This window comes from Tursiops truncatus, chromosome 1 (genome assembly GCF_011762595.2).
Source record: "Tursiops truncatus isolate mTurTru1 chromosome 1, mTurTru1.mat.Y, whole genome shotgun sequence".
NCBI lineage: Eukaryota > Metazoa > Chordata > Mammalia > Artiodactyla > Delphinidae > Tursiops > Tursiops truncatus.
The window spans coordinates 88,190,471-88,204,527 of NC_047034.1; the positions used below are offsets into that span (position 1 = coordinate 88,190,471).

At 57.7% G+C, this 14,057-nt stretch overlaps 1 protein-coding gene across 7 annotated transcripts in view; it reads right to left on the reverse strand.

Annotated features, from left to right (window-relative positions):
* The window catches only part of CELSR2 (cadherin EGF LAG seven-pass G-type receptor 2), a 25,059-nt gene extending 19,517 nt beyond the window's left edge, over window positions 1-5,542 (reverse strand). For 3 of the 7 annotated variants that reach the window (XM_033862445.2, XM_033862440.2, XM_033862433.2), the window contains exon 1: window positions 1,758-5,534. In XM_033862445.2, the coding sequence (XP_033718336.1) occupies window positions 1,758-5,052 (3,295 nt within the window). In that variant the 5' untranslated portion in view covers window positions 5,053-5,534. Of the gene's footprint in view, window positions 1-1,757 lie in introns of all 7 variants that reach the window. The other 4 variants (XR_004527905.2, XM_033862447.2, XM_033862432.2 and 1 more) reach the window with 3 other exon arrangements.
* Window positions 5,543-14,057: the final 8,515 nt, after the last annotated feature.

Consider the following 14,057-nt stretch of genomic DNA (forward strand, 5'->3'; position numbering starts at 1 on the left):
GTCAATCCCCCTCACCCCAGCCTCCCTGAACTTTGGGGTTGCCGTGGTGACTGCCTCCAAGGGTCAGGGCTGAGGGGAGAGGGTGGGGCTAGGGCTGGAGGGTCAGCCGAGGCCTCCCCCTCTATTCTAGGGGAGCTGAGGTCTGGGGCTCTGCTCTGGTAGGAGCACGAAGGCTGGGTGGAGCCTCTGCCCATCCCTCCATCACCTAGGGCGGACTGGGGACGGACAGGAGGGAGAGGCCCTTCCTCTCCACTCCTTCCCCCTGCCTCCCAGCACAGAGAAGGACAAGATAGGGGAGCTCCAGCTCCCACTTACTCCTCCTGGAGAGGAACTGAGGCTTCAAGATGCACAGAGCCTTGTCCGTGACCTCTAAAAGCTCATGTGCCCTGGCTCTGATGGCCACCTGAGGAGTGGGGAGGGGAGTCATGAGTCCCCGGAAGGACCATGAGTGGAGGGGGTGGGGAGCTGAAGCCACACCCTGTGTCTTGCACGCCTCTCACTCCCATCCTGGCCCAGACTCCCCAGGGTGGAAGTGAGGCCCGGCAGGCTCTTCTCTTTCTCCCCTCCCTGATGTGTCTGGAGTGAGGGTACCCTGACCCACCCATCCCCAGGGCACAGCTAACAGTGAGCCCTCATAAGGGTCCCAGTTGTTCCCAGGCTTGGGGAAGGGGTTCAGCAACCTGGGGCTGGCCCCCTCCTTGCTGCTGCTGCTGCTGCCCACTCCCTGCAGCTGACAGAAGAGACAGGATGTCGTCCCCACCCCAACTCTCCTCCCCCAGCCCTTCTGTCCAGGGAGTCTGCAGGCTGAGCGCTTGGCCAAGCAGCTGGAATGCCCGGCCTAGGTCCCGGCCAGGCTCCCATGCCCCAGGATTCTGTTCTCTCACCACTGGATCAGGGGGCTGTGCCCTCAGAGGCCACCAATCCCCTGGCCCATTGCGGTCCCCACACCCCATCCCCTGAGCCCAGGCTCTCACGGCCTGCGGGGAAGGCCTGGCGTCTGAGAACAGCCAGCCCGTGGGGCAGCAAGGGGACCCAGAAGGCTGCAGCCTGCCCCGGGCTTGCAGCCCCTCCCCCAAGCCGGACCCCGAACCACAACCTCTGACAGTGGGGTCTGTTTGGACAGAGACAATGAGCTGTGGCCTCACTTCCTGTGGGAGCTCTGAAGGGGGAGCCGGGCCAGGCTCTTTCTGCCTGGAGGGAAAAGAATGTCCTAGACAAAGTCCCCCTCAGCCGGTCTGCGGCTCAGCCGGGAGCCAGAAGGGGCCCGACTGCAGGGTCCTGACCCCGAAGTGGCAACCCTGTGCCCCCCGGCCTCAGCTCTGTCAGAGGCTGTATGAGATCACAGGGAGACCCCGGTGGGCGGGCGTGAAGGGGCGCTGAACCGCCGGCTCGCCTCTCCTGGCCACGGTCCTCTCCATCCCTCCCCCAGCTCTCCCGGACCCCAGTCCTCCACGCGCCTTTTTTCACAATTCTTGGCAGCCGTCACCAGGGCAGCCTCACAACGCTTCCCCACCACGTCACAGGCTGGTAGGCAGGGGGCGGCCAACCGAAGCAGCCAGGTCTTGCAGCCCGGGGCAGCGGGCAGGGCCAGCACAGCTGCCAGGATGTCTAGGGCTCCTTCCCAAGCTGCTTCTCACCCCTCAACCGCCGGGCCAGTACCGGGGACAGAGGCGGGTCAGCAGTTCCGCCTTGAATGGCTCTCCAGGCCCTCCCCCACGGGCCACCCCCATCCCCATGTCACCTGGGCCCTTCCTTACCTGACACCAGCACGCTCATGATGGCCTCCAGAGGTCGGTTGTTGTCTAGTGCCCGACTCAGCCTCAGCTCGCCCGTGGACGCGTTGAGCAGGACCAGGCTGAGTTCGTTTCCCCGCTCGAAGCTGTAAGTCAGGCTGTCGGAGATGTCAGGGTCGTGGGCAGGCACCCGGCCGATGGCACCCCCGGGGAAGCTGCTCGAGCGGTTGGTGACGTAGTTGTTGAAAAGGATCTCAAAGTTGCCCAGCACCGGTGGGTTGTCATTGCGGTCAAGCAGGCGGACGTGCACTGTAGCCCGGCTCACCAGGGGGGCCGACGTGGCCTGGATGACCAGGATGTATTCAGGCCGGTCCTCGTAGTCCAAGTCCACCAGAGCGGTCAGCTCCCCAGAGAAGATGTCGAGCTGGAAGACCTCAGGGATGTTGCCCTCCACGATCTGGTACATGATCTGGGCATTAGTGCCTTCGTCAGGGTCCGTGGCTGTGACGCGGGCCACAGCCAGCCCAATGGGGCTGTTCTCTTCAACAAACACATCAAACTCATCCTGCTCAAAAACAGGTGGATTGTCGTTCACATCCAACACAGCGACCGTCACGTCCATGGGCGTGCGAGCTGGAGGCATCCCCTTGTCCACTGCATATGCCCGCAAGGCGTACTGGGCCACATTTTCACGATCCAGCCTCCGCAGTGTTCGCACAATGCCTGACGTGGACTCTACGATAAAGTCACCATCTCCATCATCGCCTCCTTGGAAGGTGTAGAAGACCCTGCCGTTAAGGCCAGAATCACGGTCAGTGGCCGAGATCTGCAGGACACTGGTGAAGGGGGGCACATCCTCATAGACACTGCCCTGGTAGGAGTCCCGCAGAAACTGAGGGGCATTGTCATTCACATCATTCACCAGGATCTCCAGGTAGGTGGTGTCAGACTTCTGGGGAATGCCATTGTCCCGGGCAGTGATAGCCAGGGTGTAGGACACCTGGTCCTCATAATCCAGCTCGGCCTGGGTGGTGACAGCACCTGTATCTGCATCGATGCGGAACTGAGGGATGCTGTCCTCCATAAAGTAGGTGATGCGGGCATTCTCACCTGTGTCCTCATCTGTGGCACTGATCAGCACCACCGTGGTGCCTGCTGGCCGGTCCTCATTAATATTCACCGTGTAGTGAGAGCTCTGAAACACGGGACGATGGGTGTTAGCGTCGGTGACGTTCACCACCACTTGTGCTGTGTCCTGTCGTGTGCCATCGGAGGCAGTAACAGCCAGCACGTACTGCCGCTCCAGCTTGTAGTCCAGCGGCAGGGCGAGGGACACCAGCCCCCCCCCACTCTGGCTGGTGATGGAGAAGCGGTTTCGGGTGTTGCCGCTGGTGATCTGGTAGGTGATGACACTGTGGGCATCACGGTCCACGGCCGACACCGTCACCACGCTGGTGCCCACGGCCGCATCCTCGTTGAGCCGCACCGTGTACTCTGGTTGGGTAAAGGTCGGGTTATTGTCATTGACATCCAGGATGGTCACGCTGACACTGGCCGAGGCAGTGAGTGCTGGGGTGCCATGGTCGCGGGCTTCTACTCCAAAGCTGTAGAAGTCAACCTCTTCCCGGTCCAGCTCAGCAGCCACGGAGATCCAGCCTGTGCCATTGTTGATGGTGAAGGGGAAGTCATGCCCGACCCCCGCAAGGCGGTATTCCAGGCGGGCATTGTCACCAGCATCAGCATCGATGGCTTGGACATGGAGAACCAGGTAGCCTAAGGGGACACTCTCCAGGACAGTAGCCTGGAAGGGGGTGCTGACGAAGATGGGAGCATTGTCATTGATATCCAGGACCTGCACTGTCACCAAGCCGGAGACGTTGGAGAGAGGGGGGCGGCCGCCATCCTGTGCTCGAACCCGTAGGGTGTATTCCTTGGTCGTCTCATAGTCAAGAGGGCTCACCACGTCCAGAGCCCCAGTCTGGGCATCTAAGTAAAACTGTCCCCGCGCATTGCCACTCATGATGCTGTAATGCACCAGGGCATTGCTGCCCTTGTCTCTATCCGAGGCTGTGACCCGGAGTACCGGAGCTCCTGGGGTCACGTCCTCCCGCACCTGGACCACATAGCGCTTCTCGCTGAACTGGGGGGCATTGTCATTATCATCCTCCACAGACAGGAAAACAGCAGCTGTGGCACTCCGTGGACCGGGGTCCCGACCCTGATCACTTGCTTCCACTGTCAACTGGTAGGATTCCACCTCTTCCCGATCCACAGGGCCACGGGTTCGTATTACCCCAGAGCGAGGGTCAATCTCAAAGACTTCAGAGGGGCTGCCCCCAGGCCCTTCCAGCAGGCGGTACAGAATATTCGCATTGGGAGGGGCGTCACCATCTGTGGCTCTGACGGTGAGCACCTCATAGCCCACCTCCAGGTTCTCCCTGAGGCTCTCCTTGTACTCCTGCTGCTCAAAAACAGGGTCGTGATCATTGGTATCAGTCACCAAGATGGTGAGCGTGGCCAGGGCACTGCGTCGGGGCATGCCGTGATCCTGCGCCGTGACTCTGAAGACATGGGTGCTCTTGGTCTCACGATCCAGCTCCTCGGCTGTGGTTACTGCACCGGTTATTGGGTCCAGGGAGAAGAAATGGTTGGAGCGGCTATCGAAGAGGGCATCCATAGTGTACTCAAGCCGACCTGCCTCACCCTCATCTGGGTCGATGGCCCGCAGAGATGCCACAGGGGTACCTGCTGGCTGGTTCTCGGGCACTGTGGCCTGGTAGCTGGGGGGCTGAAACTGGGGGGCTGTATTCACATTCCTCTTCCGACGTCCACCCATGGACGCTTCTGCCGAGCTTTCCCCTGCCCTGAACCCTGGGGTCTGCACCAGCTTACAGGACTGGCATCTCAGCCGTGGGGCCTTTAAGCACAGGTGCTCATGGGGCAGGGCAAGTTTGCCCTGTGGGGAAAGGTGGCCTCCAACGCCCAGAAGACGACAGCTCCAGGGGCAGCCTTCGGGCGCTGGCGGCAAGGGGATGTGGGCCCCGGATTCTGGACACCAGACCCTCAGACCATCATGGTGGGGCACCAGATGGCCAGTCAGTTCCGTCCCCGCATCCCTGCAGCGGCTGGTGTAGAGCCAGAGGTTCGAGGATGAGGCTGGACAGAGCCAGCCCACGGGAGCGCAGGCCCCCGAGGAACCGCGTCCCCCGGGCCCCAGGGAACGACAGGGCCCCACCTGGTCTCCCAGTAGTGGCGGCAGCAGGAGCAGTAGCAGCGGCAGTGGTGTTGGAAGTGGGGCGCGGGCCGCCGGGCTCCGCATCTCTCCCTCTTCCCGGCCGGCCGGGTCAACGGCGGCGGCGGCGGCTCCTCCTCCCGCTCCTGCCCGCCCCGCCGCGCCTCATGCCCAGGCCAGGGCGCCAGTCCCCGGGGGCCTGCTCCTTGATGCCTCACCGGAGGCCGGGCTCCCACCGTTCCCTGAGCCGGGCCCGCGCCCCGGTCACACCGACCACCACGGGCTGGCGCCGCGCCTCCACTGGCACACCCGGCTCTCGCCACCTGCGCCCGCGGACCCCGCGCGCCCTTGGCCCTGCCGGCCCCCAGATCCTCGGAGTGTTCCTCGCTCCCGCGGGATAGCCCACCTGCTCCCGCGGAGCTGCGCACCCGGACCCCGGCCCGGCCCCGGCCGCCCCCGACGGCCCAGCGCCGCCCGCTCGTGCCCCGCGTCCCCGCCGCTGCTGCTGCTGCTGTCGCCGCGGCCCCGGGCCCAGCCCCACGCTCCCTCGCCTCCCAGGCGGGCGGGCGAGCTCTGCAGAGCAGCGGCAGCGGCGGCGGCGGCGGCGGCGGCGGCAGCAGCGGCGGCTCATTACCATAGACCTGCTCGCGCCGCCGCCGCCTTAAAGTGGCGACGCCAGCCGCACCGAAGGAGGTGGGCCCCACCCAGCGCCGTCCTCCGCACCAGTGCTGCAGAATTCAAGCAGTCCAGACCCCCTTCTCCCACCCCAATCCCACCCCAGGCCTGACCCTGGGCCGATGCCACATTCCTACAACAGTCTAGAGAGGAATTAACAATCAGAAGCCAGACAGCAAATGATAATAATGGTGGCAGTACCCTAAGTATGTTTAGAGGTTTTCAAAACCTTCTGAAGGACTCTCGGAGGCCAAGTGCCCACGTCACGCCACCCAACAAGGCTGGACGCCGCTGGCTGCTGATAGGAGCCCTTGCTGCTGTCCCCTCCACAGGTCTGGGTCAGACTGAGCTAAAACGGCCCTGTTCAATAGTATAAATCCTCCCCCATATGCCCGAGAGACACCCCACTTCCCTGCAAACACACAGTGAGGTCCTGAGCCCACACCTCCTCAGACCCCTCAGCAAAGTTGTGATCTAATCAGGCTGCCCCCTTGGGGTCCAGCTGCAGCATACAGTACAGAATGACCTCAGCCTCAGCTTGGATGCCACCTGGGCTTTTCAGGGGGAGGTAAGCTGGGAATGTCAGAGCAAAAGCCAGCTGGTATAAACATGCTAATATTAGCAGGTTCTGAGGTCCAGAGAGGGTGAAACTTGTACAGGGTCACAAGGCTGGATAGGGGTGGAGCCAAGTTTTAACTCAGGCTTCCTGGGTCCTAGACCAGTGATTCTCAATGCCCCATAGGGCCTCTTGTCTGGAGACATGACCTCTTGCCCCCTGCCTCCTTCTCCATCAACGTCCAGCTGCCACTCCCCTCCTTCTACACACAGCTTTGTGACAGCAAACAGCCCTGCCCAGTGCATGGGGCTCGGGGGGGCCTCTTCACAGAGCAGGCCTTCAGACTGGACGTGCCACTTGAAGGGGTGTGGGAGATTCCGGGGCTCCTGGAGGAGGTCAAGGCATGGAAGCTGGACCTTGAAGAAGAGCCAGGCAAGGGAGGTGGAGGATGATTCAAAGGGACTTCCGTCTCTCATACCTCAACCAGGGATCCAGGGCCAACTGTATGAGCAGCGAGGGGCTGGGACTGGTGGTCTGAGGCCTGGCCTGTGGAGGAAGCCAGGGCTTTTCCAGTCCCAGCCCACCACCCTCTAGCTGTGTGACCTCGGTCAAATGCTTGTGCCTCAATTTCCTTTTGTAAAATGAGGGGATCGAATAAGCTCAATAATTTCAAAAATTAATTTAACAGTGGAATCCTTTTTTCAATGAAATCTAAAGTAGAAGCCCAGAATATAAAGCAGATAGAAGTAGTGCTGCTGGGTTGAAGTGGGCGTCAGGTCTTGCCACATCCCCACTGCTCCCCAAGGAGCACACCTCTGGGCCCCCTGTGGAGCTTGAGGGTCTGGAGGAACCCAGTTTGAAAAGCATGGGGCCAGATGCTCTCTTCCAACACGGCACTCTGGCCACAGCAGTGTCACTCTCAGTGGGTCACAGCAGGAGAGCTGTGAATCCCCTCTCAGAGGCCCCAGCCCAGGGAACTTCCGTATGACCACAGAGTGATGCCAAGAATGAGAAATCAGCTTTCTTCTTTCTCCCCAGGGAAAAGGAAAGGAGATGAGCTTTGGTGACAGCAAGAGGGATTCGGGTTAGACTAGACTCCTGGCAATGGTAGTGGACTGGATGAGGAGAAGGAAGTGGGCGGGGGACCCACGACTCAGGGAAGTGCCCTCTTCTCTGACTGAAGATGAACAAGGCCAAGGGCAGCTCCAGACACAGAAGGATGGCTTAAGTGCCCTCCACGGGGCTCTGCCTCTCCGGACTCCCTTTGACTCTGTGGTTTGGGAGGATCTAGGGGCTGCGTAAGCATTTTGCTCTTCACCTAATAGCCATGTGGCGCGGAGAATGCTCGGAAATTATACCATCTGTTAATTATCCTTTGAATTGGGATTGGGTAATGAGACTCATTTCTGCTGCAGGCCCAAGCCAACGCTTGCAGAAACTGCAGCCCTCCATTCATCTCTCTCCCTTTGTACTAAAATAAGCTTGCTGGGTAGGAGAGCGCAGCAGCCTTGGCTGGAGAACTTGATTCTGGAGCCTAGAGCGGAGGCGGCACGGCTGTGGGAAGCCCCTTTCCCTGCGAAGGGCCTTTCTGCCCAAGGACAGACAGGCTGGGGATGCAAGGAACCCCTCCCTTCCTCTCCAGGCACGTTTGGCAGATAGTCCTTCGTGGTCTCCCTGCCCTGCCCCCAAGGGGCACAGGACAGAACTGCCTCCCCAGTCCACTCTCCCCTGCTCAGCCGCTTCTCCCTACCAAAAGCAGGACAGAAACTTCCAGGTCTTCTACGCATCATGGTGTCTCAAACTAGGGCTTGTCTTGGTGGTGTCCTCCTTGACCCCCTAGGGGAAGGTCTGCCTATTTCATGGAACTTTCCACCTTAAGGAACCTTTAGATCTCCCTCCCACATGGGAGAAAACCAAGGTGCAGCAAGATCCTGGAGTCTCTTCAAATGGAAATTACTGCTCTTCTAGTCCAAACCTTGGGAGGGAAAGTGACCTGCGGGGAGAGCCCAGGCTGTCCTCCAGTTCCAATGGACTTCCTCACCCATGCTGCTTCCTGAGGGTCCCCCAGGTCTACGGAAAATACACACATGCATAAGATGTGGCTCTCAACTGAACAAGGTAGTGTGGGTGAAGTGCTCCAGGAGCAGCTGAGATAGAAAAGGCTAAAGGAATTCAGAGGAGGGAGCAGTGAAGGTTGAGGAAATCTCAGTCTGCCTCTTGGAGGAGGTAGGACTTGGGTTGCCTCTTGAAGAATCAGGAACTGCATTCCTGGCCAGATGAATTCATCGGCAAACTCCTTTAACCTACAGGCAAAGGGTTTTCTCCAAGGTTACACAGCTAGTAAATGGCAGACCTGGGATTGGAACCCAGGCAATTTGGCTCCAGATTAAGCTCCAGATTATCTGGCTCCAGATAAACTATGAATGAGTGAAATGTGAGTGTCACCGAAGCCAAGACTGGGGTGGGTGTGGGAATTCCCTGGCCATCCAGTGGTTAGGACTCGGTGCTTTCACTACCAGGGTCGGGGTCAATGCCTGGTCGGGGAACTAAGATCCCGAAAGCCGCATCGCATGGCCAAAAAAAAAATGAAAAAAGACTGGGGCGGGTGTGTTGTGGCCCAGCACACTGAAGGGCCAGACAGGGCCAGACTGGGAAGAACCAGGTGATCTCTGTCATGGGTAGATCCTTGTGAGCTGAAATTCTGGGACCAATGGCCTGCTTGGAAGGAGAGGTGTGGAGGGAGGCTGCTGGTGGCAGAGGTCGAGGTGACCTTTGGTGGGTGGGCGGGGCAGTTTCTCTGACAGGAGAGAGGTGGGGAGAGGCCCCGGCTGCCGATAAAGGACCACAGGCCAGCAGCCCCGGTGGGGGCGCGGGGGGCAGGACCTGCGTGTTCTCCTGTCCACACTCGCCTGCATGCCCATCTGCTGCCCTGCACTTTTCTTCACAGTGCGTGTGTTTCTCAGCCCCCATCTCCATGCCTGGCACAGAGGGGGTGCTCAACCAGAGTTGCATGGATCCTTCGTGAGGTTGCTTCCCCTCCAAACCAGTCACCATTCAGCCACCTAAGCAATCTTTTAAACTTTTTAAATTAATAAACATTTTTTAGATTGAAAACACACTCCCCCAATTTTTTTTTTTTAATTTATTTATTTTTGCTGTGTTGGGTCTTCGTTTCTGTACGAGGGCTTTCTCTAGTTGTGGCAAGCGGGGGCTCCCCCAATTTTTTATTTTAGAAAATGTCTAGCATTCAGAAAAATTGCCAAAACGGTACAACGTATCCCCCGGATACTCTCCACTCAGGTTCAATCGTCGTCAGCACTATGCTTTCTCTCAGTGTTTGGAGAACAAAGTGCAAGCGAGGTGCAAACATCATGGGGCTTCCACCCTCGCCCCCTCAGTGTGCCGTGCCTGAGTCAGAGCCTCAGTCAGCCCAGAGCCCTGAGTCAGGGGACCGCTGCCACACCCAGGAACTCGAGTGATGATTCCGGTGTCATCTTATGTCCGGTCTGATACAAATTCCGTCTTGTCCCTCAAAGGTCTTTGATGGCTGTACTTTTAAACCAGAAGTTTATGCATTACATTTGGCCACATGTCGCTTTAGTTCCCTTCCTTCTTTTCTTCCTTCCTTGCTACCTTCCTTCCTTCTTTCTTTTCTGTGATATTGACTGTTTGAAAAGTCCAGGCTAGTTCTCTTGTTGAATGTGCCACATTCTGGATTTTTCCGAATAAAGGACTCCTCCTGGTGTCCTTTGGCGAGTAGTACTGTGAAGTATGAATCTGAGCATATCGCTCTCTTCCTAATAACCCTGCACCGGGCTTTCTGATTGTGCCTTGAATAAAAGCCAACTTCATAGGGGTCCACAAAGCCCTGGATGGCGTGGCCCAGCCCCTTCTTACTCCTCCCCCTTCACTCTGTTCTGGGCACCCTGCCTTCCTTCCAGCTGCTGAATGTGGCAGTCTTAAATATCCCCTCCTTTATGGCACATATTGAAGTTTGTTACTACAGAAAGTATTTATTTGTTAATTTACTCGGTTAACAGCTGTCTTACCCACTAGCTGTAAGCTCCAGGAGCAGGGAGAACACGTTTGCCTTAAATACCTAGTTAGTACCTAGCATGGCACCTGATACGTAGCAGGCACTCAGTAAATTCTAGTCAAGTGGATGGATGGGTGGATGGATGGATGGATGAAGTGACGAATGGCATAGAGGAGTGACCAGGTGGTCCCTTCATTCCTTGAACCACCATCTGGGAGGCCAGTTGGGTCTGCAGGGTTCTCTTTGGGCGGCCCTGAACTCATTCACATTAATCACAAAACTGTATTCCCAATGCCAGCTGCAGCCAGGAGTTGTAAGCCTGATGTCCCAGCCAAGTTAGACAGATTTTCTTTGGGACTCAAAAGGTGGCATTGGATACCGTAACCCATGATAGTTTCAGCCCGCGGTGCTGGCACTGTTTGCGGAGAGTGGCTCAATAGGCCCAAGCATTCCATACAGATGCACAGTCCATCTAAGATCCAGTTGAGATCATTTTTGGCTCCTGAGCACAGACGGGAAGAGATGGAGCCTGAGATTGAGCTGCGAGGAGCAAATCCCAAAGCAACATCTGTAATAACTTAGTTAAGTTTATCAGAGCAGGCCGAGGAGACAGCCCTGTCCAGCCCTAGCCATGCTCCAGGCACCGGACTAGGTGTGAGAGGGACACAAATGAACAAGACTCCAGCTCTGGCCTCAAGGAGCAACCAGTCTAACGTGGACAGAGGCAAATGCTGTGGTAGAGCCGTATTCATTAATATCTCTGTGTGAGGGTGGGAGAAGTTAGAGAAGGCATTGTAAAGGAGGCGACATTTGAATCACCTTGAAGGGGAAGGAGGAATTCCAGGGACAGGCAGGAGGAGAGGCACTGGGGTAGAGGGAACAGCGTGAGCAGATAAGGAGGGGGCATTGCATGGTCAGTGCTGGGAGAGGTGAGTAGTCCCCTAGGGCTGAAGCAGGGCTCACGGTAGGGAAAAGAAGAGCAGAAGAGACTGCTAATCTGAACTGTGGCCACAGTTTGATGAATCCGGATCTGGCTGAGAAGTCTGGACTTTACTTCCTAGGTTGAGGGAGTCAGCTGAAGCGTTTCGGCGGGGGTGGGGGTGAGGGCATGACGTGGCTGTACCCTCGGCCACAGCGGGGAGGCTGCACCTGAAGGAGGGGCTGGGGTCTGGCAGACGCGAGGCGGTTGTAACAGTCCAGGAGGAGGGGAGTCTGTGCTGCAGCTGAGGACTAGGCTGCCAAGGGGCCAGATCCGGGTGATGAAGAGATTCAGTGTGGCTGCTGGGGAAGAGGAGGGGGTAGTCCAGGGTGACTCCCGGGTATTTGTTTTGGGTGGCTGAATACCCAGAGGAGGGTGGGAGCAGAGGATCAGATAGGGAGTTAGACTTTGGACTTACGGGTTTGGATCCTGGTGAAGATGCTCAGTGTGTGTTGGGGGTGAGTGGGCCAGAGCCAGAGATGTGTGAATGAGAGATGATGGATTGGGGATGTAGAGCAGGAGAGCATACAGAGATAGAGCAGCCAGAGGGAAGAGCCCCAGGAATCCAGCATTTCGGGGCAGGCCCTGTCTCCTCGTCCTGCCCACTTCTCTAGCCCCAACTCAACATCCCCCTCACCCTCTGCACTCCAGCTATTCAGGCTTTCTTCCTGCTCCCTCACGCTATTCCCTCAGTCTGGAACATTCTACCTTCCCTCTGAAGGGGTTGGGACTAGGAGGACCCGGAATGTTGATGACGTACCAGAACCTACGAGTGTCCAGGGTTTATTTTTCTTTGAGGAAAAGGAGCCAGTTGGGATCATAATTTGACAGCAGAGGCTGGATGGCAGAAAGGCTGTTTTAAGATGGGGAAGTGTAAGTAGGTTGGTAGTTGAGGGGAATGGGTGGGGAGGGGAGGCATAGGAGAGGAAGAGAGAGGTTGAAAAGAGAGCTGGCTGAGGAACAGGGACTCAGGAATTCCCAAAGGCGGCGAGATCCAGGGCACAAGTACACAAGGCTGGTTTTGGAGAAAGAGTAAAAAAAAAGAATTTTTTTTCCCCCCTGAGACAAGATGGAAGGAGAGAATGAATGCTATTCTAAATGGGAGCTCAATTCTTCCCTTTCTTTAGGGTTTAATAAAAACAAGGAAAGAGAAGTGTCCCTAAAGGATCACACCATCTTATCAGTAATTTACACCTCAGTAAAATTAATTCTGCAGACCATTTGTGACAGCAGGCTTGTGTAGGGGGAGTGAAGCCCTGGTCCAAGGGAAGGACCCTACCGCTCTCCAAAATGCAGGGCTCGCCAGCCAACCAATGAGAACAGCGCGACAGAGGAACTTCCCCTCTAGAAAAAAGGGGTTTTCTCAGAATCAGAGGTTGCTGGGACCCCCTACCTCTGCCCGCAGGTCCGGGGACCCAGAGGTCGAGACTGGCAAGGTGGGCGTCCTGTCTCCTCCTTTCCGCAGACGGGGCGCCGCACTTGCTGGGGTACTGCAAGGAGAACCTGCCGGCCGCACGCCCGCCGCCGTTGCGGGGGGGGGGTCTCTTAAAAGGGCAACGTCAGAGGCGGCTATGCCAGCACCATCAGGACCTCCCTCCTTGGAGATGCAGGGTGGCGCCCCCTTTTGTGTGTATCTGGGAGGAGCTCTGGGGGAACCCTTTGCTGAGAAGTGGCTGGGGGAGTGGAGCACGCCCCTCATCCTGGCACAGGCTCTGACTTGCAGCATATTTCTCCAGGGTCCGTCCCAGCTCTGCCTGTCACACTCCTCCTGGGAGTGCAGCCAGGGCTGCCCCAGGCCCCCAGAGGGAGGTATGGCGAGAGGCGGCGTTCTCAGGACCCTGGGTAAACCGGAACCGCTTCAGGGAAGGAAAGCAGGACGGGTAACACGGAAGGTGTCAGTTCCCAGGCGTGGTTTTCCCCATTGGCGGTACTCGGCTGATAACTAAACTTCCCAGCAGACTGTGAGTTCGGGCAGGCCCCTTGGTCTCATGTTGGGTCCCCACAGTTCCTGCCTCTTTATATATTTCTCTCTAGAAGTCGGCCTTCTAGTTGTCTCTCTCTTGCTAGAAAGGCCTAGTGGCTCCTCTCTCTTGCCTGAAGCACTCAGACCTGCATTTTGGTCCCTGAATTCCTGGGTGTGGGAACCAAGGGTTGGTAAGAGACCCAGGACTCTGACTCACTCCCTGGTGCCCGTGGGGGCTGTTTGCTGAGGTAACCTGGGCAGCTGAGGTTGGAGATGGGGCAGGTCAAGGTGCCAGGGATGAGGGCATCAGCCGTGGGTTGTGGAGGCAACTGCCAGGGTGGAGTCAAGGTTATCTGGGCCCATTCCTGGTACTCAGCTTCCAGGCCAGCCTGCCTATCCTAAACAAGGTTCACATCAGCCCCATCCCACTGCTCCAGGGAGGGAAGGAGCCTGGAGGAAGGCAAGCCACACCTTTCCCAATGTCCGGGAGTTCCTTGAGAGCAAGGACTGTGTCCCATTCTTTCTGTAACCCCTGCTCCTAATCACACCTAGCGCAGGGCAAGCACTCAGTAAAAAAGTGCCTATGTGCGTCTCCTGCTCGTGTGTTTTCCACCCACAGGGAGGGACCTCAGCCACAGGATCATCCTTTCCTTCACCATTACTATTTTTCTGTCTTGTGGCTTCAAGGAGGTAGAGACTCAGCTAACAGACTACTCGGTGCACACAGCAGCTGTTTTCCGGGCCTCCACTCACTCCTTTTTACAAGCCAGCCCACACACTGGCCAGCCACAGGGAAGGCTGGCACGGGGAGCTGGGCTGCTGGCAGCACAGGGCAGGAGGCTCTCTGGATAAACAAGCAGGAGTCCAGGTCCCAGGTGCAGCC